Consider the following 25,687-nt stretch of genomic DNA (forward strand, 5'->3'; position numbering starts at 1 on the left):
GGCCAGCCAATCTCCCTCAGCCCCTCCCCCCAGATGGCCACCCCAGTGGCCCAGATCAGGCTGGCCACCCAACCTTCCACGGTCCCTCCTCCCGGCCAACCTCCCATCGCCCTGATAGGCCCGATCATCGGCCTGGTTGCTGGTCCAGCTGAGGGGCCCCATCTGTGCACAAATTCATGCACTGGGCCTCTAAATTCTTTATAAAATGATGGTGATGATATTTTTTCAATGTTCTTATTGTAAAAGAAATTATGTCAGGCCCCGCCCCCTACAATTCTTAAATTATTAATGTGTGCATCTGAGAGTGTGGTGAGTTTATAAAGGGGACTAAGAGGTGGTCCTTTCCCCACTCAATGTTTTGGTGCTCCCTATGCACTGCTGCTCACCTAAAGAAGACTTCGTCCATGGTAGTGATAGTGACACCAAAGCTAGCAATGCCCAGCTCTGTATGTCTCCTTTCCAGATCAGTAAACAGAGCTTCAAACCTAGAGTAAGAATATGATTAAGAGTAAGAATGAGGAAGAGGAGGGAGGAGAAAATGCTAGCACCAAATCAGAAGATTTTCTTAGTTATGCATTTTTATTCTAAATTAACATTTTTTCAGCATTGGGGAAAATGTAGATCATTCTTCACTTCAATGCTCTTTATAATTTCATGCCTCTGGTAAATCAAAAAGGTGTGAAAGTTGAATAAAAAAAGAAACTAGCAAATTACTATAGCAAATTGTTTCCCACTCTACTTTGTACTTGGATACACAAATTTTTGGTCTTCTAATAAAATATCAAGAGACTCTATCTATGCTAAAACTCTATCAAGTTGACATAGTTGACTTATCACACACATGTATGCTATGGTCCCTCAGTCAATTATTTAGTAAATCAAGATAGAAAATCAGACTCAAGTTAATAGTGGGAAAAAGACACTCAAAAATAGAAAATGGATCAGGTTCAGTAGATGAAGATGTAGAGAGAACCATGTGACTCAACAGCCAAGGAAATCTGTAGAATCCAAGACAGATGAAATGTGGAGACATCAGGGCTTTTAAAGAACAGTTTTCTGTACTTCATATTCAAAGGATCATCTTTTCCAGAAACCTCCAGGTGTTCAAGATCACCTATTATAGTCCCAGTATGAGCAACTGAACCTATCTTTTCATTCTCAGTGTTGAAGAACTCAAATTTCCCTTTTTTGGAATATCTATTAAAATTTAAGCTTCATATTTGAGCTTAAATTGCTTTCCATTCAATTCTATATAGTTTTGCACATTGGTTCCCAGCTGGCACCTTTAAGTTATATAATCAGATATAATCTATCTACATGATAGCCATTCACATGTTTTAAGTCCATTTCTTTCTATGCTTCATCCTTCCCAATGCCTGGCTTTTCCACTAGGATTCACCCACATCTTTTTCTGCTGCTTTTACATTAGTTATGAAATTAATATGAGTGCATTGTACAAAATTCAGAAAATGAATGCATATAAAAATAATTATAATATCCTTCATAGATAAACAGTGTTAATACATGAATATTTTCACATATTTATTAGTTTCTTTTGGCTTTACACAATATATGACAAAATTAGAATTAAACTGTGTGGTACTTTAAAGTGTACTAATAAAGCACAAAGTGGAGATAAAGATCCATCAACAGTTTAGTAAATAAGTAGATACATTATAATATGACTGTATGATACAATAAGATTTAACTAAAATGGGATTTTTATTTATTTTTTAATTCTTTATTGTTGAAAGTGTTACATAGGTCTCCTTTTTCCTCCATTGACTTCTCCACACCCACTCCCACCTCCCATAACATGCCCCACCCCCCTAATTGTCTGTGTCCATTGGTCATGCTTATATGCATGGATACAAGTCCTTTGGTTGATCTCTTACCCCCACCCCCGCCTTCCCTCTAAGGTTTGATGGTCTGTTTTTTGTTGTTGTTCTTGTTCTATATCTATAGGGTGTCCCAAAATTCACGCAAGAAGTAATTTTGATAAAAAACACAGGTTTATAATTAAAAATTGTAAATTTTTATTGATTCATAAAGTATACAGTATAGGGTTATGTATGGAATAGATGGAATAGCATATCAGGTAAATGGCCTCCACAGCTTTGCTGGCACATACACACTCTTTTGTTGAAATTTTCCATGACCGTTTTGCATAAATGTGGCTGAATTTCATTGATACAGCACTCAATTTCCTCCTTCAAGGTGTGGGTGGTCGTGGGCTTGTTGGCATAAACCTTAGACTTCAAAAAACCCCAAAGAAAAAAGTCCAACGGTGTTAAATCGCATGATCTGGGTGGCCAATTCTGATCACCAAAACAGGAAATGACTCATGCAGTAATTGAATTGTTTCTCAGGCTGTATGGCATGTGGCACTGTCTTGTTGAAATCACATGTCGTCCACATCCATATCTTGCAATTTAGGCACAGAAAACTGGATTATCATGTCACGATAGCGAGCACCATTAACTGTTATTGCCTGAGCAGCCACATTTTCGAAGAAGAATGATCCCATGATGCCTCCAGCCCAAAATTTGCACCAAACAGTGACACGTTGTGGATGCATTTGTTTCTCAACAATCACTCGTGGATTTTCTGAATCCCAAATGCAACAATTTTGTTGATTAACCAAGCCATCAAGATGAAGATGAGCCTCATCGCTGAAGATGATATTGTTAGAAAAATCAGCATCCACTTGTTGTTCCATAATCCATTCAACGAACTCTATTTGCTGTGCATGGTCAGTAGAACTTTGGGTCAATTGAACTTTGTAAGCATGAAGATGCAAATCTTTCGTGAGAATACACTGTAGAGAGCTTCTCAAAATGTCCAATTCTTGACCACGGTGCCGAATAGATCTCCCTGGACTCTCAGCAACACTCTCACGAACTGCTTCGACGTTTTGTGTTGAACGACTTGTTGAAGGACAGCCAGAGTGTTTAAGATCACTAATTGATCCAATCTCCCTAAAATTTTTAATTAATCTCTTCACAGTTGATGAAGTTAAATCATTATTCTGACCCTATTTTGCACAAAAATTGCGAACTGTAGCTGCCAAACCTTTATTATTTTTAAAATATTGCTCAACAATGAAAATGCGTTGTTCTTTTGTGTAGCGCTCCATTTTTAATAACTCTGAACTGTCAGCTGTCACGGTATCTTTTTTTTTCGTTGGCAACACTTTATGGCACAAATGGTGTAAAATTCAAATCTTGCGTGAATTTTATATTTGTTTATCAGTTTATGTTGTTCATTATATTACACAAATCAGTGAGATCATATGATATTTATCTTTCTTTGACTGGCATATTTCACTTAGCATAATGCTCTCCAGGTCCATCCATGCTGTTGGAAATGGTAAGAATTCCTTCTTTTTTTTTTTTCTTTTTTTTTTTTTTTACAACAGCATAGTATTGCATTGTGTAGATGTACCACTGTGTTTTTTTTTATCCGCTCATCTGCTGATGGGCACTTAGGATATTTCCAAATCTTAGCTATTGTAGAGTGTTGCTATGAATATAGGGGTGCACAAATTCTGTGCACCGGGCCTCTAGTTGTATTATAAAATACTAGTAGAAAAAAATTGCTGATAGCGCTCCCGGCACTTTTGGCAAAAGACAGGAGGAGTGCAATTGCACTCCCCAGCATTCAAAGGGTTAACTACAACAAGACTGTGCACATAGCCCACAAAGGGGTGCACCAAGAGTGTCCACCTCAGGTAATTAGGGAAGCTGAGACACTGGACTTTATAGGACACCTAGAACACAAAGCCACTCTATCAACACAGGGAAGCAGCCAAAATGCAGAAACAAAGAAACAGGTCACAAATGAAAGAAATGGATGAAAGAAAACTACTGGATATAGAACTCAAAACCACGGTTATAAAGTTACTCAAGAATCTTCTACAAACCTCTGAGAAATATAGTGAGACCCTCAAGGATATGAAAAAGAACCAACTAGAAATTAAGCATACACTGACTGAAATAAAGAATAATATACAGAGATCCAACAGTAGACTAGAGGACCCCAAGAATCAAGGCAAAGATTTGAAATATGAAGAAGCAAAAATCACCCAATCAGAAAAGCAAAAGGAAAAAAGAATCCAAAAATATGAAAAAAGTGCAAGGAGCCTCTGGGACAACTTCAAGCGTACCAACATCTAAATTATAGGGGTGCCAGAAGAAGAGAGAGAGTAAGATATTAAAAACCTATTTGAAGAAATAATGACAGAAAACTTCCCCTACCTGGTGAAAGAAATAGACTTACAAGTCCAGGAAGTGCAGAAACCCCAACAAAAGGAATGCAAAGAGGATCACACCAAGACACATCATAATTAAAATGCCAAGGGCTAAAGACAAAGAGAGAATCTTAAAAGCAGCAAGAGAAAGACAGTCAGTTACCTACAAGGGAGTACCCATATGACTGTCAGCTGATTTCTCAACAGGAACTTTGCAGGCCAGAAGGGAGTGGCTAGAAATATTAGAAGTGGTGAATAGCAAGAATCTACAACCAAGATTACTCTACCCAGCAAAGCTATCGTTTAGAATTGAAGGTCAGATAAAGAGCTTCACAGACAAGAAAGAGCTAAAGTTCATCATCACCAAACCAGTATTGAATGAAATGCTGAAGGGTATTCTTTAAGAAGAGGAAGAAGAAGAAAAAGGTAAAGATAAAAAAATTATGAACAACAAAGTAACAACAAATATATATATATATATATCAACAAGTGAATCTAAAAATCAAATGAATAAAAAATCTGATGAACAGAATAAACTGATGAATGTAATAGAATCAGGGGCATGGAAATGGAACAGACTGACAATTTCAGAGGGAAGGGGGTGTGGGGGGCAGTGTGGGGAGAGATTAGACAAAGATCTTATATGCATGAATGCAGTACTTATGGACATGGACAATAGGGTGGCGAGGGCCTGGGGTGGGGTGGGAACTGGGTGGCGGGGAGCTATGGGGGGTGAGGAGGGAAGAGGCACAGCTGTAATAATCTCAACATAAAGATTTTTTTTAAAAGGCTAAACAAACAAAAAGAAAAGAACACCCTGGAAGGATTCAGTAGTAGACTAAAAGAAGCTGAGGACTGAATAAGTGAATTAGAAGACAAAGTAGACAAAAACACCCATTCAGAGCAGCAAATGGAAAAAAAATTAAAAAGCAGGAGGAGAGTCTACGAGAGCTTTGGGAAACTATGAAAAATAACAACATCCACATTATAGGGGTATCAGAAGGAGCAAAATATGAGAAAGGAATAGAGAACTTGTTTAAAGAAATAATTGCAGAAATTTCCCCTAACCTTCTCATGAAAAATCACTCAAGTTCAGTAAACACAGAGAATCCCAATCAAGAGGAACCCCAAAATACCCACACTCAGGCACATATTAATTAAAATGGCAAACGTTAAAGACAAAGAATCTTCAAGACTGCAAAGAAGAGACAGAGAGTTGCCTACAATGGAGCTCCCATTAGGTTGTCAGCTGACTTCTCAATAGAAACATTTCAGGCCAGAAAGGAATGGCACAAAGTATACAGGGTAATGACCACCAAGGGACTGAATCCAAGACTGCTCTATCCAGCAAGGCTATCATTCAAAACCTAAGGTGAATAAAGAGTTTTACAGAAAAAAAAAGGCTAAAAGACTTCATTACCACCAAACCAGCACTGCAAGAAATGCTAAAGGGACTGTTTTAAGAACAAGAGATAGAAAGAGAAGAACACAGGCATAAAGAATAAAAATAAATAAGTACCTATCTATATCCTATATAATAAAAGGGTAATATGCAAACTGAACCTAACAGCAGAAGGACTGGGTATGACTGGTCACTATGACACACACTGACCACCAGGGGGCAGACGCTCAATGCAGGAGCTGCCCCCTGGTGATCAGGGCGCTCTCACATGGGAGGAGCTCTGCTCAGCCACAAGCCAGGCTAATGGCTGCCAGTACAGCGGTGGTGGTGGAAGCCTCTCCTGTCTCCTCAGCAGCACTAAGGATGTCTGACTGCAGTTTAGGCCTGCTCTCCGCTGGCAAGTGGACATCCCCTAAGGGCTCCTGGGCTGCCAGAGGGATGTCTGATTGCCATCTTAGGCCCAATCCCCCAGGTAGCAGGCCTAAGCCAGCAGGTGGTCATCCCCTGAGGGGTCCCAGACTGCGAGAGGGCACAGGCCGGGCTGAGGGACCCCCCTCGCCCCCCCGAGTGCACAAATTTTTGTGCACCAGGCCTCTAGTATATATATAAAAGGCTAAGTGTCCGTCTGTCCGACCGGTAGCTATGACGCACACTGACCACCAGGGGGCAGACCCTCAATAGAGGAGCTGCTATGACATGCACTGTCCATTTAAAAATAAACAGCACCATGGACCTGACAGCAACAAACCAATACTCAGTTTCCCAAGTGGGACACAGGCCCCACCTCCACCTCAGAGTGATAGCCCACCAAATCGCAGCTGATGTTGCCAAGACCCCATGGCGCAAAATGCGGCCCACAGCCCAGCACAGCCCAGAAATGGTCGCTGTGGGCAGTGGGTAATGATGTCACATAGCAACGCCTGGCTTCCTCTTCCTAGCAACTAGCCTCCTTTGAGTTTCTTCAGCCCAGAAACCCAATCTGCTTTATAGCCAGGTGCAAACATTTTACAGTTTAACCAAATGTCTGTGAAGCATTTTCCCGTGCCTCATCTCATTTGATCCTCACAGAAGTCCTGGAGTAGGTAGATAGGAGACTCAGTAGAATCCTATTTTCTTTTCATTAGCCAGAAAATGGAGATTTAGAAGGTTTAGAAACTTGACCCGACTGAAAAGAAGTAAGAAATGGTGGAACTTGAAAATGACTTCAGGTTTTCTCACTGCGCAGAATATAGTCAAACACTGTGACAGTTAAATATTTTACCCTTTGTTCTCCCTACGTGATCTACAATAATAATCTGTTTCATGTTGCTATTTACTGCAGTGTTGCTAACAATTACCTGAAAGAGAAGTTGGGGTGCTTCACTGGGCTGGAAAAAGTTTAGTTACATTAGAAAGCAGGTCTAATTAAGCAAGTTTATTCTACATATATATAAAAGTCTAAGTTGACTCACACATGTGCGATACATATAAAGCTCTCACTGGAGCCAATCACACGTGTGTGTTTTGATGTGTCATTGTCAATCATGAATTTGGTTGACATTTCTATTATAGATAAAGGGAAAATAGCAATATTAAAATATTTCTTCTAATTAATTTCCTTTCAATGTGCACAAATCAGTGTACTGGAACACTAGCCAATAATAACCTTAAATGTAAATGGCTTAAATGCTCCAATCAAAAGACATAGTGTAGCTGAATGGATGACCCATATGATATCTACAAAAAACCATTTCAGAACAAAGGACTCACACGAATGAAAGTGAAGGGAAGGAAATGAATAAAAATCTGGGGTAGCAATACTCATATCTGACAAAATACACTTCAAAGTGAAGGCCATAACAAGAGATCATGAAGGCCACTTCATAATCATAAAATGATTGATAAAATAAGAAGCTATAACACTAGTAAACATATATGGACCCAATACAAGTGCTTCCAAATGTCTAAAAAAACTTCTGGGGGGAGTTCAAGGGAGAGATAAACAGGAATACAATCATAGTAGGGGACTTTAAAACCCCACTGACATCACTATATAGATCTTTTAGATAAAAAGTCAACAAGAAAACAGTGCTCCTAAATGATACACTAGATCAGATGGAATTAATTGACATACACAGAACATTTCACCCCAAAGCTATGGAATGTACATTCTTCTCAATGTGCATGGGACATTTTTCAAAGATAGAACACATATTAGGACATATGCTAAGTCTCTATAATTCAAAAAGATTGAAATCATATTAAGCATCTTCTCAGATGACAATGGCATGAAATTATAAATCAACTACAATAAAAACACTCAAAAACATTCAAACACATGGAGGCTATATAACATGCTATTAAACAATGAATGGGCTGCCAAAGAGATCAAAGAAGAAATAGAAAACATCCTGGAAACAAATGAAAATGAACACATAACAACCCAAAATCTATGGAATACATTGAAAGCAGTCCTGAGAGGGAAGTTCATAGCACTAGAGGCCTACCTCAAAAAAACAAGAAAAATTAATAATAAACTATTTAACCCTACAACTTAAATAATTAGAAAAAGAACAACAAGAAAAGCCCAGAGTAAGAAGAAGGAAGGAAATAATAAAGATCAGAGAGGAAATAATGACATAGAAACTAAAAAGAAATACAAAATATCAATAAAACTAAGAGTTTGTTCTTTGAAAAGATTGATGAACCTCTAGCAAGACTCACCAGGAAACAAAGAGTACCCAAATAAATAAAATCAGAAACAAAAGTGGTGAAGTAACAACTGACCTCATAGAAATAAAAAGGACACTTAAAAAAATACTATGAACAACTATATTCCAACAAACTGGACAACCTGAACAAAACTGTGAAAAACAGTATGGAGTCTTGGCAAAAAATTAAATATGGAAGTCCCATTTGACCCAGTGATCCCACTGCTAAGAATCTTATATAATAAAGAGGTAATATTCAAATTGACCATCACTCCAACATACAAGATGGCCGCCCCCATGTGGAAACAAAATGGCCACCACAAGATGTTCAGCAGGGGAGGGCAGTTGTGGGCAAACAAGCCATCAGGGGAGGGCAGTTGGGGGGGACCAGGCCAGCAGGGGAGGGAAGTTGGGGGCAACCGGGCCAGCAGGGAAGGGTAGTTAGGGGCAACCAGGACAGCACTGAGGGCAGTTAGGTGTGACCACGCCAGCAGGGGAAGGCAGTTAGGGGCAACCAGGCCTGCAGGGTGAGGACAGTTTGGGGTGACCAGGCTGGCAGGGGAGGGCATTAGGGGCAATCGGGCCAGCAGGGGAGCAGTTAGGCATCGATCAGGCTGGCAGAGGAGTGGTTAGGGGGTGATCAGGCTGCCAGGCAGAGGCAGTTACAGGCAATCAGGCAGGCAGGTGAGTGGTTGGGAGCCAGCAGTCCTGGATTGGAGAGGGCATAAGCCTGGCTGAGGGATACACATATACATGAACACCCCCGCCCTCGTGCACAAATTTCGTGCACCAGGCCTCTAATATAGCATAAGAAATCAGAAAGTCTATATGCAGCTCTACATTCATAGTAATATCCTATCTAATAAAAGAGAAACATGGTAATTGGCGTACGACCGCTACCCTTCCCAATGGCTAATCAGCAAGATATGCAAATTAACTGCCAGCCAAGATGGCGGCCGGCAGCCAGGCAGCTTGAAACTAACATGAGGCTTGCTTGCTTCAGTGACGGAGGACTCCAGCGTTCCCCGCCTGCCTTGCTGGCCTCTGAGCCTGCAGTTTAAGAAACATTGTAACAAATATAGAAGCTAAACAAAACCCCAGAAATCAGCTTTCAGCGAGCTGGGATCTCAGAGCTGGAGTTGATACAGAGTTTCGATTATAGAACCTAAACAAACCAGATACCTTCTTTCAGCAGCAGAGGCCTCGGAGCTGGAGCCAGAGCTAAAGCTGGCCCAGAATAAAAAAAAAAAAAGAAAAAGAGAAAAAGGAGCAGTTGGGAGCTTCAGTCACCTGCCAACCTGAAAACAGCCCTCAGCCCCTCACCCAGACTGGCCAGGCACCCCAGTGGGGACCCCCACCCTGAAGGGTGTGTTACCAGCTGCAAACAGCCATCATCCCCTCATCCAGCCTGGCCAGGCACCCCAGTGGGGACCCCCACCCTGATCCAGGACACCCTTCAGGGCAAACCAGCCAGCCCCCACCCATGCACCAGGCCTCTATTCTATATAGTAAAAGGGTAATATGCCTCCCAGCAGAGCCACGAGGCCTCCAGGCACCAGGATCAGCATAACAGGGGGCAGCGCCCAAACCCCGATTGCCCTGCGGCTCTGTGTGTGACAGGGTGTGGCGCCCCAACCTCCCCAACCCACGGGCCCTGCTCTGTGTGTGACGGGATAGAGCCATAACCTCCCCATTGGCCCTGCCCTGAGTGTGAGAGTGGCGGCACCCCAACCCCCTGATCGGCCCTGCTCTGTGTGTGACAGGGGGCGGTTCCCCAACTCCCCTATCGGCCCTACTCTGTGAGTGACAGGGGGGAGCTCCTCAACCCCCTGATGGGCCCTGCTCTGTGAGTGACAGGGGGGAGCTCCCCAACCCCCTGATGGGCCCTGCTCTGTGAGTGACAGGGGGGAGCTCCCCAACCCCCTGATGGGCCCTGCTCTGTGCCTGACAGGGGGTAGCACACCAACCCCCTGATTGGCCCTGCTCTGTGCATGACAGGGGGTGGTGCTGCAACCTCCCCATGGACCCTGCCGTGAATATGACAGGGGGCGGTGCCCCAACCCCTCAATCGGCCCTACCCTGAGTGTGACTGAGGGTGGCATTGCAACCTACCAAGCTGCCCTGCTCTGTGCATGACAGGGGGCGGCACCCCAACTCCCCAATTGGCCCTGCTCTGAGCCCAACCAGGGGCTGCACCTAGCGATTAGGCCTGCCCTCTGCCACCCGGGAGCAGGCCTAAGCCAGCAGGTCGTTATCTCCTGAGGGGTCCCAGACTGTGAGAGGGCACAGGCCGGGCTGAGGAACGCCCCCCTCCCCCCTGAGTGCACAAATTTTTGTGCACCGGGCCTCTAGTAATTTATAATATCTGAGATTTGGAAACAGCCCAACTGCCCATTAGCAGATGAATGGACTAAAAAACCATGGTACATCTACACAGTGGAATACTAGGCACCTGTAAAAAAAATAACTCTTACCATTTACAATAGCATAGATCAGTGGTTCTCAACCTTCGTAATGTCACGACCCTTTAATACTGTTCCTCATGTTGTGGTGACCCCCAATTTTATTGTTACAAAATGAACATAATTAAAGCATAGTGATTAATCACAAAATCAATATATTATATATTGTTTTTATATATGTGTTTTCTGATGGTCTTAGGCGACCCCTGTGAAAGGGTCGTTTGACCCCCAAAGGGGTTTTGACCCACAGGTTGAGAACCACTGACATAGACTGGCTTGGAGAGCATTATGCTTAGTGAAATAAGCCAGTCAGAGAAAGAAAAATATCACATGATATCACTCATATGTGGAATCTAATGACAAAATAAACTGATAAACAAAATAGGTTCAGAGACATGGAAGCATGTAACACACTGTTGAACCTCCTGGGTGGGTGAAAAGAGACCAAGCAAAGAACTTGTATGCATATATGCATAACCCATGGACACAGACACTAGAGTAGTAAAGGCCTGGGGCAGAGGGTGGGGGACAGGCTAGAAGAGGTCAATGGGGGGGGGGGGAGTGTACATATGTAAAATTTTCAACAATAAAGATTTAAAAATTTTTTTAAAAGAAAACATATTTGATAAACTTGAATAAAGCTGCTTTCCTAGTTATGTTTCATGATACAGTATATACAATATCTTATACATATGAATATATTTAAAATATATAGTGTACTTAATATATAAATATTTAGATTATATATGTATAATATACTTTGAGGGAAATACAAGAAATATAAAAAGGAAAAGAAACAATATGTGACCACATAGAGTGTACTATTATTAGCATTTGATGTAATTCCTTCTATTACATATATTAAGTTTAGATTTCTTTTTACTAAGGTATAACATATATAAAGTACATTAATTATAAATGAATATTTACATATGTTCATAACTAGACAACCATTCATATAAGATAGAGAACATTTTGTGCATCCCAGAATTCAATTTTAGCATTCCTCTTTCTACTCAATAATGCACTCCCCTGCATATGTGTGTACACACACACCCTACATATCTTATCATTTTAATTTTAGAATCCCATAACCAAAAATTTTAGTTTTATCTCTTCTTGAACTTTATGTAAATGGAATCCTACAGTCTATACTGTTTTGCCCAATACAATGTCTGTGGGATTTATTCATGTTGTGTATACCACTAGTTCATTCTTTCTTATTGTTGAGTAATATTCAACCATTTTCAGCTGTTTGGGGTTTGGAACTATTAGGAAAAAGTGTTTATAAACACTATTTTATATAGACACTAGAGGCCTGTTGCATGAAAAGATTCATGCAATAGGCTTTCCCTTCCCCTGGCTGCCGGCACTGGTTTTCTTCTGGCACCCGGGACCCAGGCCTTTGCTCCGGCCGGAGCCGTCTTCAAGCCTTCGCTGCTCCGCCGGAGCCGCCTTCAGTCTTCGCTCAGCTGCTTCGCGCCTATGTATGCAAATTAACTGCCATCTTTGTTGGTGGTTAATTTGCATATTGCTGATTAACCAATGGTGGGCATAGTGACGGTACGGTCAATTTGCATCTTTTTCTATTATTAGATAGGATATCTTTGATCAACATTCATTGAGGTGCACACTAGGAATAATTGCTGGGTCATAGTATGCGCACAAATTTAGCTTAGTAGAAATGGTCAAACATTTTCCAAAGCCATTTTACCATTTTACACTTCCCTCAGCAGTGAGAGTCAATTGCCACGTTTACATGTCCTTTCAGTTTTAACCATTCTCATGGCTGTGTGGTGGCAATGTATTCGTCTCTTTTTATTCTTTGAAATGTTGCTTATAGTTCTGGGAAGAATTCTTGACACAGTCTTCTCTTTCATTGCTTCTCTTTGTCAGATTTTTATTAGCCAAAAGGAATTTTATTTCACTTTATGTCATTTTCCTTCCTCACAGAGCCCTCTGAAAGATTCACAGTGTCCTCTTCAATTGGATTCACATCATGAAAACAGAGTCTCTAAGTTTTATATTTTTTCAGTACATTAATTTTCAAAGTAGGCATTTCTTGTGGTCCTTCTATTTTCAAATTCAGTATCCTTCCTATAGCTTATTTTTCTTTCATCCTTATGAAAATAGATTGATATTTATTCAGGTAAATAAATGTATATTAGATCAATGCCTAGTAAAAAGTAAGACCTCAATTACTATTAGCTATCAAAACAGTAGCTGGAATGAAAATCATTAAGAATCTCTGAAATAACTGGATCCATAGGTATTTCTTTTTCTTATAATTTCCCCTACCTTTTTTTTTTTTTTCGTTTAAAACTCTGTGTGTTAGAGAAAAAACATTCTTCCCTAATTTCATGGTTTTTATTTTATTTCTAGTGAGTCTATCATTCCAAATCTGGATGTATGGTATAGCAATCTACAATTAGTTGTTCACCTCTAAGATCTTCTCTCCTCCCCTCCCCTCCCCTTCCCTCCCCTCCCATTCCCCTCTCCTCTCCTCTCTCCTCTCTCTTGTCCTCTAGGTCCAAATGATTGGTAGGGGATATAATTAACATCATCTGCTTCCAAATAGTTTAATTTCCTTTTTTATCTTTAAAAATCCCATGTGTCCACATGAGTGAGGCCAGGTGGGGAGTGTGATCAGTTTAAGAAGTGCTTTGCCTTAATCACCAGAGAAATGCTGCAGCCTCACATGAACCACAACCATCATGATGGTCCACAGCTCCCCCCTGGTTCCCGGTTCTCTAGGGACACATGTCTAGAATTTTACTCCCAATTCCCTATGATGCTCTATTCTTTCATTCCTGCTTATGATGAGGGTCTGGGTTCTCTTCCACTACTCGATCCCATTGTTCCATGCTACTGCTTTTCAATCACTTTTAGATTGCTAAATAAAAAGTTAAAATCCATTCATCTAATGATGGGCACTTGGGCTATTTCTAGCTCTTAATTATGTAGATAAGTGAATAATAAAGATGTACATTTACATAATGGAATACTACGAAGCTATAAAAAAGGAGGAACTCTTACCATTTGCAACAGCATGGAGGGACCTGGAGATCATTATGCTAAGCAAAAAGAACTAATCAGGGAAAGACATGATCTCACTTATATGTGGAATCTAATGAACAAAATAAACTGATGAACAAAATAGATCCAGAGACATGGAAGCATGAGCAATAGCCTAACAAATCTCAAAAGGAAGGGAGGAGTAAAGATTAACCAAAGAACTTGTCTATATGTGCATAACCCATGGACACAACAATGGTGCAACAGAGGCCTTGGGGAGGGGGCAAACTGTAATACTTTTTCAAAAATTTATTTTCTTTATTATTTTTTACATTTATTTTTATTATTGAAAGTCTTACAGATGTTGCCTTTGTTTGTTGAGTGTGTTTTTTCCCCCATTGACCCCCCCAACATTCTGCACCCACCTCTCCCAGGCCTTCACCCCGCCATTGTCTCTGTCCATGATTATGCATATATGCATATACATTCCCCAATTAATCTCTCTCTTCCAGCCCCACACCCCCAACTTTCCTCTGAAATTTTTCAGTCTGTTCCATGCTTGTATGTCTCTGGTTCTATTTTATTCATCAGTTTATTTTGTTCATTCGACTTATTTTGTTCACATATGATTGAGATCATGTGGTACTTATCTTTCTCTGACCTGCTTATTTAACAATAAAGTAATTTTGTTTTTAAAAAAAAGCAATTTCTATAGCATCTTGCACATACTTTTAAATGGAGTTCATTGAATGTAATGTGATCTTTAAAAAATTATATTACATTAAGAATTGAAAGAAAAAATAGTTAAAATCATGTTTTTTTCCTTTTTAAATATTTTTGACACATTCCTCTTTTTCTTAGAAAAGGAGACAGAAAGTTTTTCATATTCTTCTTGATTATGACAACTGGCTTGACTCTAGGAAAAACCAAAGCAAGTACTTATTTGTATATGACAAGAAATAAAGATAAGTACTCTGAAAGTCACTGATGAGTACTCTTAGTTTTCATTTCAAATTTTTAGGATGGTTACCTCAGTAAAGTTTTTATTCTTTTTTAAAATATATTTTTATTGATTTCAGAGAGAGGAAGGGAGAAGAAGTGATAGAAATATCAATAATGAGAGAGAATCATTGATCTGCTGCCTCTTGCATGCTCCCTAAGGGGAATTGAGCCTACAACCTGTGCATATGCCTTGGCCAGGAATCAAATCCTGACTTCCTGATTCTTGGGTTGACACTCAACCACTGAGCAACACCAGCTGGGCATTTGTATTTTTTATTTTTTTTAAATATATTTTATTGATTTGTTACAGAGAGGAAGGGAGAGGGATAGAGAGTTAGAAACATCGATGAGAGAGAAACATCGATCAGCTGTCTCTTGCACACTCCCTGCCAGGGATGTGCCCGCAACCCAGGTACATGCCCTTGACCAGAATCGAACCCGGGACCCTTCAGTCTGCAGGCTGATGCTCTATCCACTGAGCCAAACCGGTTAGGGCTGTTTTTATTTTTTGTGACTCCCCCTGATGAGTAATAACTTGGCTAACTAATGCAGTAATACTGCCTCTTTCCTCTAGTTTCTTGTCACCCTGACTTCAAGGGCCACCACTGTAAGCACTTTTTCTCTCATTATCTTAATATTTCCATTCACTCTACTCACCACACAACTTTTATTCTACCTACACCATCCCATCCATTATCACCAATTGAAACCAGCCCACTACAACCATAAAGTTACACCCCTCTCTTCAGTGCAAGTGGCAGGAAGGACTGGAGATTTGGCTTGTTGAATGAACTCTACTTGCTAAGCCTGAAGAAACCAGGAAAAGCAACAATAATTTCCTGTTATCTAAACATCCACATTAGCATTCTCTTAATCCATACCTGTGTGTGTACTCTTTGGGTAGAAGAAAAGATAATTCATTCATAACATTCTTCTCCAAAGCGGCTGATGGTATATGATAACATATCAATTTGGAGATTTCTTCAACATTACAGTGAGGTGCCTTCACTATGACTATATGGTATCCCACACCTGAGGAAATCCATTAAAAAAAAATCTTGTTACTTCCCTTATTCTAGTGAGAATCCACTGGATTTTCATGACTTGGATGAGCAAGAATAAGATATGGCATGCCACAATTCAATCTGATTACAAGTCTAAAAAGTCTAATAAATGCTTCTATTTTAACCTTATTAATTTTCTTACAGACCAATAGATGAGAGATAGAAAGAAAAGCTTCTGTTATCTGGCCACTTGTATTATATACAATGAACTCTGAGAAGACAAGATTTTTATTCATTAAACACATATTTATTGGGTGCCTATTATGTGCAAGTAAGTAAATAAATCAGCTAAAACTCCTATCCTTCAGAGACCTGAGAAATATTTCCAGAGTATCCTGCACTTTTACTAGGTGCACTGCACAAGCCTTCCAGAATCTGGGGATGGGTAGTGACAAAAATCCCTCCAGGGTTCTCCAGGACTTGGTAGAAAACATTGCATAGCATTCTGATAGCCCCGGGTATGACAAAAAGGCTGGAGAAGTAGCTGTGGGATTCATTAGTCTTTTATTGCAATGGCCCTTCAAAGGTTTGGGAGAGGGCAGTAGGGTAGAGAGAAACCCTTTAAGGTAAAATACTGCAGTGATGGATAACAAAGAGGATGTGTCAGATAAAAAGACAACTGGGAACTAGACTGTAACGTAAAGTGATCTCTATAATCTCGTTTATGCACAGATCCCAACCTCTGTTAAGAGCAAAATCCTAATCCCATTCTTAAAATGTTTGAAGACAGCTATGATCAGAATCTAAATACAGTAGGTCCTCGGGTTACGCCAGAGATCCGTTCCTACTGCGTGATGTGACGCAATTTTCCCTGTAAGTTGGACCCACCTGCATAAGCACCTACGTCACTCACATGGAGCACATACACAGCAGTAATGAAGTGAAACAGTAAAAAAAATTTAAAAGAAAGATAACAATTCCTGACCTTTACTTGTGGTAAATAAATAATAAAAAACAAAGTACAGATGTACATATGTTGAAATGACGGAACTTTATTTTTTTATAAATAAACTAGAGGCCCAGCACACAAAATCATGCACATGTACCTCTCTACTGTTTGCCACCCCACCCGCCACTGCTTGCTGCCCTGCCTGCTCACCGCTGGGAGCTGGGAGCCACCCTGCCCACTCACTGAGCTGCATGCTGCCCCACTCGCCCCCGTGAGCCGCTGCTCACAGGCCAGGGGTGGGGAGGGACCAAGAGATGTTCAGTGCACCTCGTGGCCACTGGTCAAGCAGTCGTTTTGGTTGTTATGCTTATGGTCCATGGCCTTTTATTATATAGGATGGGAGGTGGTGATGCTACCACGAAACGATGTACGTCGAGTCGAACATAACCCGAGGACTGTCTGTAAAGTTGTAACACATCCCAATATTTGTTCAAAATTAAGCAACACATTTTGAACAACCAAAGGGTCAAAGAAGATATCAAATTAGAAAATATCTTGAGCCAGGTTAAAATAAAAATACAACATACCACCCGGCCAGTGTGGCTCAGTGGTTGAGTGTGGACCTATGAACCAGGAGGTCACAGTTCGACTCCTGGTCAGGGCACATGCCTGGGTTGCAGGCTCAATCCCCAGTGTGGGATGTGCACGAGGCAACCAATTAATTATTCTCTCTCATCATTGATGTTTCTCTCTCTCCCTTCCTCTCTGAAATAAAAATATATTTACCAAAATTTATGGGATGCTGCAAAGCAGTACTAAGATGAACGTTTATGATGATAAACCTCAACATTAAAAAGAAGAGAGAGCTCTAATAAGCAACCTAAGTTTATACTTCAAGGAACTGGAAAAAGAACAAACTAATTGCAAAGTTACCAGAGGAACAAAATAGTAAAGAATATGCCACAAATAAATGAAATAGAGAATATAAAAACAATAGAAAAAATTTATGAAACTTATTTTTCCCATGTTTTTATTTAAATTTATTAGGGTGACATTGGTTAATACAATTATATAGGTTTCAGTTCTACAATATGTCATCTGTATATTCTGTTGTATGTTTACCACCCCAAGTTAAGTCTCCCTCCATCACCATTTATCGTCCCTTTACCTTTCTACCTGCCCTCACATACTCTTCCTTCTGGCAATCACCATACTGCTATCTCTGTCCATGAGTTTTTCTTTTTAAGGGTTGGTGGTTTAAAAACATAAATAAATAAATAAATAAATAAATAAATAAATAAATAAATAAATAATTAGCTACAGTAGTAAGAAAAAGACTTAAATATAAAATCAGAAATTATGAGACATTACAATTAATATCATAGAAGTAAAAAGGATCACCAGAGAGTTCTACGAACAAGTATATGGCAACAAATTGGATAATCTAGTAAAATTGGTAAATTCCTAGAAACACACAATCTACCAAGATTAAATCATGAGACGATAGTCTAAACATAACTATCACTACTAAGGAGTCTAAATCAATCATCAAAATCTCCTGAAAAGGAAATGCCAGGAGCAGATAATTTCACTGAGGAACTTTACTAAACATTTTAAAGAGAATTAATGACAATTCTTTATAATTCAAAAAATATTGAAGAGTATAGTACAATTCTATACTCACTTTATGAGGCCAACATTGCCCTGATAACCAACTCAGAAAAAGACAGCACAAGAAAAGAAAACTGCAGGCCAATAACACTGACAGACATAGATGTAAACATCATTAACAAAATATGAGCACACTGAATCCAAGAACACATTAAAAGAAAAATACCATGATCTGGTGGGATTTATTCCTGATATACAAACATGGTTCAACATGTACAAATTAATAAAAGAAACACATGTACAGTATAAAAGAAAAAAATCACATGATCATCTCTATAGGTGCAGAAAAAGCACTTGACAAAATGTAATACCCTTTCATAATAAAAACTCTCAATAAATCTGATATCGAAGCAATGTAACTCAACATAATAAATTCCATATAAGAAAAACTGACTTCTAATATCATACTCTATGGTGAAGAACTAAAAGCTTTTTCTCTAAGATCAGGAATAAGACAAGGGTAACCACTCTCACCATTTCTATTCAACAAATCCTGAAAGTTCTATTCAAGTAATAAGCAAGAAAAGTAATGGTACCCAAATCAGAAAGAGAAAAAAGATCTTTGTTTACAGATGACATGATGATATATATAAGCAACCCTAAAGACTCCACACAAAAAAACCACACAAAATTGTTACAGCTAATATAATTCAGCAATAGGTAGAATAAAAAAATCATCAAAAAAATCATACAAAAATAGCCCTAGCTGGTTTCCCTCAGTGGATAGAGCGTCGGCCTGTGGACTGAAGGGTCCCAGGTTTGATTCCGGTCAAGAGCATGTACCTTGGTTGCAGGCACATCGGCAGTAGGGGGTGTGCAGGAGGCAGCTGATCAATGTTTCTCTCTCATCAATGTTTCTAATTCTCTATCCCTCTCCCTTCCTCTCTGTAAAAAAAATCAATAAAATATAAAAAAACATACAAAAATAAATTGTATTCCACACATTAACACTGTACTACCCAAAAAGAAAATTAAGAAAATAAGCTCACAATAGCATTAAAAAAAAGAATAAAGAATTAAGCTTAAGTAAGGAGGTGAAATATTTGTACACTGAAAACTAAAATTCATTGATAAAAATCATTAATAAAAAAATTAATAAAGACACAAACAAATGGGAAAATATCCTGTGTTCATGAATTAATATTGCTAAAATGTCAATAGTACCTTAAGTGATCTACAGAATTAATGCAACCCCTATCAATGCAATCCCAATGGCACTTATTATAGAAATAGAACAAGATCCTAACATTAATTGAAAACACAAAAGACCCTGAGTAATCAAAAATTTTTTCAAGAAAGAACAAACCTGGAAGCATCACACTTTCTGACTTCAAATATATTATAAATAAACAGTAATTAAAACAGTATGGTACTGGAATAAAATTAGAAGAAAAAAAATAGATCAATGTAATACGTAGAGAGTCCAGAAATAAACCAACACATATATAGTCAATTGTTCAACAAGGTGCTAAGAATACACGATAGAGAAAAGACAGTTTCTTCAGCATATAGTATTGAGAAAACTGGATATTCACCTACCAAAAACTGAATATGGGCCCATATTTGACATCATACACAAAAATTTTACATAATTGCAAAAAATACAGTCAAAGTGTATTTAAGACTTAAGCATAAGACTTGACCCTACAAAATTCCTCAAAGTAAACATTGGGTAAAAGCTTCTTTACATTGGTCTTGGCAATAATTTTTTTTGGATATAACGCCAAAAGTACAGGTAACAACAGCAAAAATAGACAAGTAGGGTTACATCAACCTAATAACCCTCTGCACCACAAAGGAAACAATCAATAAAATGGAAAGGCAAACCTATGGAATGAGAAAAAGTATTTGCAGAGATTATAACAAGTAAATGATTAATTTCTAAAATATATAAGGAATCCCAACTCAGTAGTAAACTCAATAGCAAAAAACCCTAATATCCTGATTTTAAAATGTGTTAAAGATTTGAATAAACATTTCTCAAAGACACAGAAATGGTCATGAGGTATATGAAAAGACGCTCAACATGCCCTAACCAGTTTGGCTCAGTGGATTGAGCATCGGCCTGCGGAGTCAAGGGTCCCAGGTTCAATTCCGGTCAAGGGCATGTACCTTGGTTGCAGGCACATCCCCAGTAGGAGGTGTGCAGGAGGCAGCTGATTGATGTCTCTCTCTCATCGATGTTTCTAACTCTCTATCCCTCTCCCTTCCTCTCTGTAAAAAATCAATAAAATATATTTTAAAAAAAAGAAAAAAAAGGAAAGATGCTCAACATTACCAATCAAAACCACAATGAGATATCACCCACACCCATTAAGACAACTATTAAAAAACAAAAACAACAAGTGTTGGGGAAGATGTGAGAAAACTGGAACCTTTGTACACTGTTGGTGGGAATGCAAAATGGTGTAGCTACAGTAGGAAATAGTATGGAGGTTCCTCAAAATTTAAAACTAGTCAGTCAGAGAAAGACAAATACCATGTGGTTTCACTTATATGTAGAATCTAAAAAACAAACAGAAACAGACTCATAGGAACAGAAACCAAAGGGATGGTTACCAGAAGAAAGTTGGTAGGGGATGGTTGAAAGAGGAATGGGAATATAGTCAATAATCTATCTCTATATAAGCCTACTATGCAAAGTGTCCCCTCTGGAGTTAGACCAGGAAACAGGGAGTTTGATCGCTCGCTATGATGTGCACTGACCACCAGGGGGTGGCACAGAACAAAGGAAGGCCCCGGCTGGCAGCCGGAAGGCTCTAATGGACCTTGATCGCCAGCCAGGCCTAGGGACCCTACCTGTGCACAAATTTCATGCACCAGGCCTCTAGTATTGCAATAAGTTTACAAGATGACAGATGATTACCAGAATTAGTTGGCTGATCATAATGCAAGGTATAAAAATGTCCAGTCACTATACTGTACACAAAAACTAATACAACCAATATAAGGTTGTATAACAACTATGCTTAAATAAAACAATAAATTTTGCAAACCAAAATAATGTCACTGCAATAAATTCAATAAAATAAATTAAAAAACCAGAACTACCAAATGATCCAGCAATTCCACTTCTGGGCATTTATCTGAGGAAAACAAAAAACACTGACTTGAAAAGTCATAGATCCATTTTGAATTGATTTTTGTGTCTGTGTAAGATAGTGTTCCAACTGAATATGGCTGTCCAAGTTTCCTAACATCATTTATTGAATTGACTGCCCTTTTCTCATTATATATTCTTGAGTTTTTTGTCATAAATTAATTCACCATATATTTGTGGGATTATTTCTGGGTTCTCTTCTGTTCCATTGATCTATGTGTCTGTTCTTACACCAGTAAAACTTTACTGATTCACAGGTGACAAGATTTTTGCACAAAATCCACAAAAATACTATCAGACCTAATATATGAATAAACAAGTTCATAGGAAACAAGATCAATATAGAAGTCATTATATATCTAAATATTAGAAAAGACACAATTATAAAATGAATTTAAATAGGTAATATTATTTACATAAAATTAAAAACAAAAATAGCTTGGAATAAATCTAATGAAAGACCTTCCCAATAAACACAACAAAATACAGCCCAAAATGATTAAATGGATGGACCCTAAATAAATAAAGAAAATTATACCATGTTCATATATGAAAAGAGTCAATATTATTAAAATGAACAGTCTTCTCAAAATGATATAAAGATTCATAGCAATCCCAATCAATATCCTTCCAGGCTTTTTTGTAGAATTCGACAAAATGACCCTAAAATTCATATGGAACTAAAAAGGGACTAAAACAGGGGGACTAATTTTGGGGAAAAAAAAGTTAGTGGATTTATATTACCTGTTTTCAAGACTTACTACAAAGACACAGTATTCATGACTATGATATTTGTAGAAAGATAGACATAGGTCAATGAAAGAATAGAAAATCCAAAAGTAGACCAACATATAAAGAATCAACTGATTTTCATCAAAAGTGCCAATTCAACAGAAAAAAAAGTTAAATGTATTCTGGATATTAACACGGAAAAATCAACATCAACAACTTATCTAACACCATTCACACAAAAACTAACTTGAAATAGGTCATAAACTTTTAGAAGCTAGAACCATAAAAAATCCAGAAGAAATATAAGAGAATATATTTGTAACCTTTACATAAGCAAAGGTTTCCTTAAAAGCATGGGCCAAAAAAAGGAAAATAATTGATAAACTGGGCTTTCCAAATTTAAAAATTTATGCTCAATAAAAAGATACTAGCAAAAAAATAAATAGGCAAGAAACGCATTTGAGAAATATTCACAATACATATATCTGATAAAGGACTTCTAGAATATGTGAACTGCAAATTAACAACAAAAAAGATACAAAACCAACATTTATATTTCACAGAGTAAATTATACAAAAAACCAATTTGTACATGAAAATGTACTAAATATAATTATTCCTAAGAAAATGAAAATTAAAGTAATAGATATTGTTTCTCATTCTCTAGATCAGCTAAAATCCAAATACAATACCAAAATATTGGTATGGATGTAGAGCAAATTGATTTCTCAAATATGCTGGTAGTTGTAAAATAATACAAGCACTTTGGAGACTCTTTTGGCTGAATCTACACTTAATAATTGACCAAGTAACTACATTCCTATGTATTTTCACCCAAGATAAATTTTTATCCAACAGAGATTTTTACAAGCAAGTTTACAACATATTCACTCATGATATTTGGAAATTGGAAATGACCTAAAACAACCTAAAAATCCATGAAGAGTAGAACAGGTATACTACTGATACATGCAGCAACAAAGATTAATCTCAAACTACTGTGCTGAGGTAAAGAAACCAGAAACAAGAAATTATTGTGTATGACTCATTTCTGTTATTTCTAAGAACAGGCAAAATTAATGTATGGTAATAAAAATGATAAGGCAATTGCCTCTGGAAAAGGAATTGACGGAAAGAGGTTAAAGGGAATTTTCTGGGGTCATAGAAATACTCTGTATCTTGCTTTACTTGGAGTCAAATGGGCATATATAACTGTAAAAACTCATCAAACTGAGCATGGAATATCTACTCACTGTACTCAACTAAATTACATAAATTAGACTTCAACTAAAATTTTTTCCTTGACAATTTTTCCTCTATAGAGGGGAGACAGATAATAAACAAGGTAAATGAATAAATTATATATTTTATTAAGCTAATGCTTCAGGAAAAAATGGAAAGAAATATGAAAAGTTGGAGATTAGCTGCTGAAATTTTATTTAGCGGGCCAAAGAAAACTGATGGATAGATAATTTTAAATAATTACCTAAAAGAGGTAAGGAAGCTATCCTATCTAATAATAGACAAACATAGTAATTAACCATACCTCCAACACGCTTTCCATTGGCTAATCAGGGCGATATGCAAATTAACTGCCAACCAAGATGGCGGCTGGCAGCCAGGCAGCTGAAGCGAACAGGAGGCTTGCTTGCTCCAGTGATGGAGGAAGCCAAGGTTCCCCGCCTGTCGCTGCTGGGCTCTGAGCTGCACTCTAAGAAGCAATGTTGCAATTATAGAAGCCAAACAAACCCAGATACCTGCTTTCAGCAGCCGAGGTCTCAGAGCTGGAGCCGAGCCTCAGAGCTAAAGCTGGCTCTCAGTTTCAGTGACAGCCACAGAAGGTAAATAAAACCCCAGAATAAAAAAAAAGAAAAAAAGGAGAGGCTGGGAGCTTCAGTCACCCGCCAGCCTGAAAACGGCCCTCAGCCCCTCACCCAGACTGGCCAGGAACCCCGGTGGGGACCCCCACCCTGAAGGGGGTGTGATCAGCTGCAAACAGCCATCATCCCCTCATCCAGGCTGGCCAGGCACCCAAGCGGGACCCCCACCCTGATCCGGGACACCCGTCAGGGCAAACCAGCTGGCCCCCACCCGTGCACCAGGCCTCTATCCTATATAGTAAAAGGGTAATATGCAAACTGACCCTAACAGCAGAAGGACTAGGAATGACTGGTCACTATGACACACACTGACCACCAGGGGGCAGACGCTCAATGAAGGAGCTGCCCTCTGGTGGTCAGGGCGCTCTCACATGGGAGGAGCTCTGCTCAGCCACAAGCCAGGCTAATGGCTGCCAGTACAGTGGTGGTGGTGGGAGCGCTAAGGATGTCCAACTGCAGTTTAGGCCTGCTCCCTGCTGGCAAGTGGACATCCCCCGAGCGCTGCTGGGCTGCCAGAGGGATGTCTGATTGCCATCTTAGGCCCAATCCCCTGGGAAGCAGGCCTAAGCCAGCAGGTAGTCATCCCCTGAGGGGTTCCAGAATGCAAGAGGGCACAGGCCGGGCTGAGGGACCCCCCCCCAACCCCCCGAGTGCACAAATTTTTGTGCACCGGGCCTCTAGTTAAGACATATTTGGCATTTTTATGTTTAGAAAAAGTCTTCTCAAAATTAGAACAAAATATTCTGCACATACAGAAGCAATTTTATACTGATTTAAACAAGGAGTAGATATTTATTCCCTACATTTTTCATATAATTCATGAATATATCTATCTATTCATCATCCATCTACTGTCTATCATCTATCATCTATCTATGTATTGAGATATCTAGCTCACTAAAGGCCCAACTGCAGTTGGGCAAATTACAATTTATATGGATGTCATATGAAAGAAATAAACATGAAATCTGGACAATGCAATAGTTTTGAGAAATTGAAATATGACCATTATTTCAAAGGGCTCATAGTTGAACCCAATTAAAAAAATAGAGGGAATCACTGAAGTGATTGGTAGATATAAAACACACACAAAAACTATGTTAAATAATATTAAGATATCAATATTCATAAAAGTTATGTCAGAATAATATTAAGACATCAATATCAAAAGAATGATTAAAGGGAGAGAGACCATATATGTTTTTGAGGAAAAGTGAAGAGCCACAGCATCGTAAGGATCCCTTCACCATGATGGCAATGCGGTCACCCAGGATGTCAGCTTCATCCATGTAGTGGGTGGTCAGTAAGATGGTGCGGCCCTGTTTATATTGCTGAAGGAGGTCCCTGGTGGCCCTTCGCGAGGCAGGGTCCATGCCAGCTGTGGGCTCATCAAGTATCACCACCTAGAGACCAGAAGAACAATTCCATGACCACGTTAAACACGACAGATTAGTGCACTGGGGTCTTTCCAGTCACTTGTCCAACTGAGCTAAGATGATAAGCTTAGACTAAAACTGAATGAGGAATGCTG

General features: G+C 39.0%; 1 protein-coding gene across 1 annotated transcript in view; it reads right to left on the bottom strand.

Annotated features, from left to right (window-relative positions):
• Positions 1-25,687, bottom strand: part of LOC118656596 (ATP-binding cassette sub-family A member 3-like) — a 231,346-nt gene that overhangs the window by 122,930 nt on the left and 82,729 nt on the right. Inside the window, exons 11-13 of the mRNA XM_036310024.1 lie at positions 25,349-25,559; positions 15,702-15,852; positions 387-485 (exon numbers count right to left, since the gene is read on the bottom strand). Coding sequence (XP_036165917.1) covers positions 387-485; positions 15,702-15,852; positions 25,349-25,559 — 461 coding nt within the window. The remainder of the gene's footprint in view (positions 1-386; positions 486-15,701; positions 15,853-25,348; positions 25,560-25,687) is intronic.

The sequence above is a fragment of the Myotis myotis genome, unplaced genomic scaffold (assembly GCF_014108235.1).
Source record: "Myotis myotis isolate mMyoMyo1 unplaced genomic scaffold, mMyoMyo1.p scaffold_m19_p_5, whole genome shotgun sequence".
Taxonomy (NCBI): Eukaryota; Metazoa; Chordata; class Mammalia; order Chiroptera; family Vespertilionidae; genus Myotis; species Myotis myotis.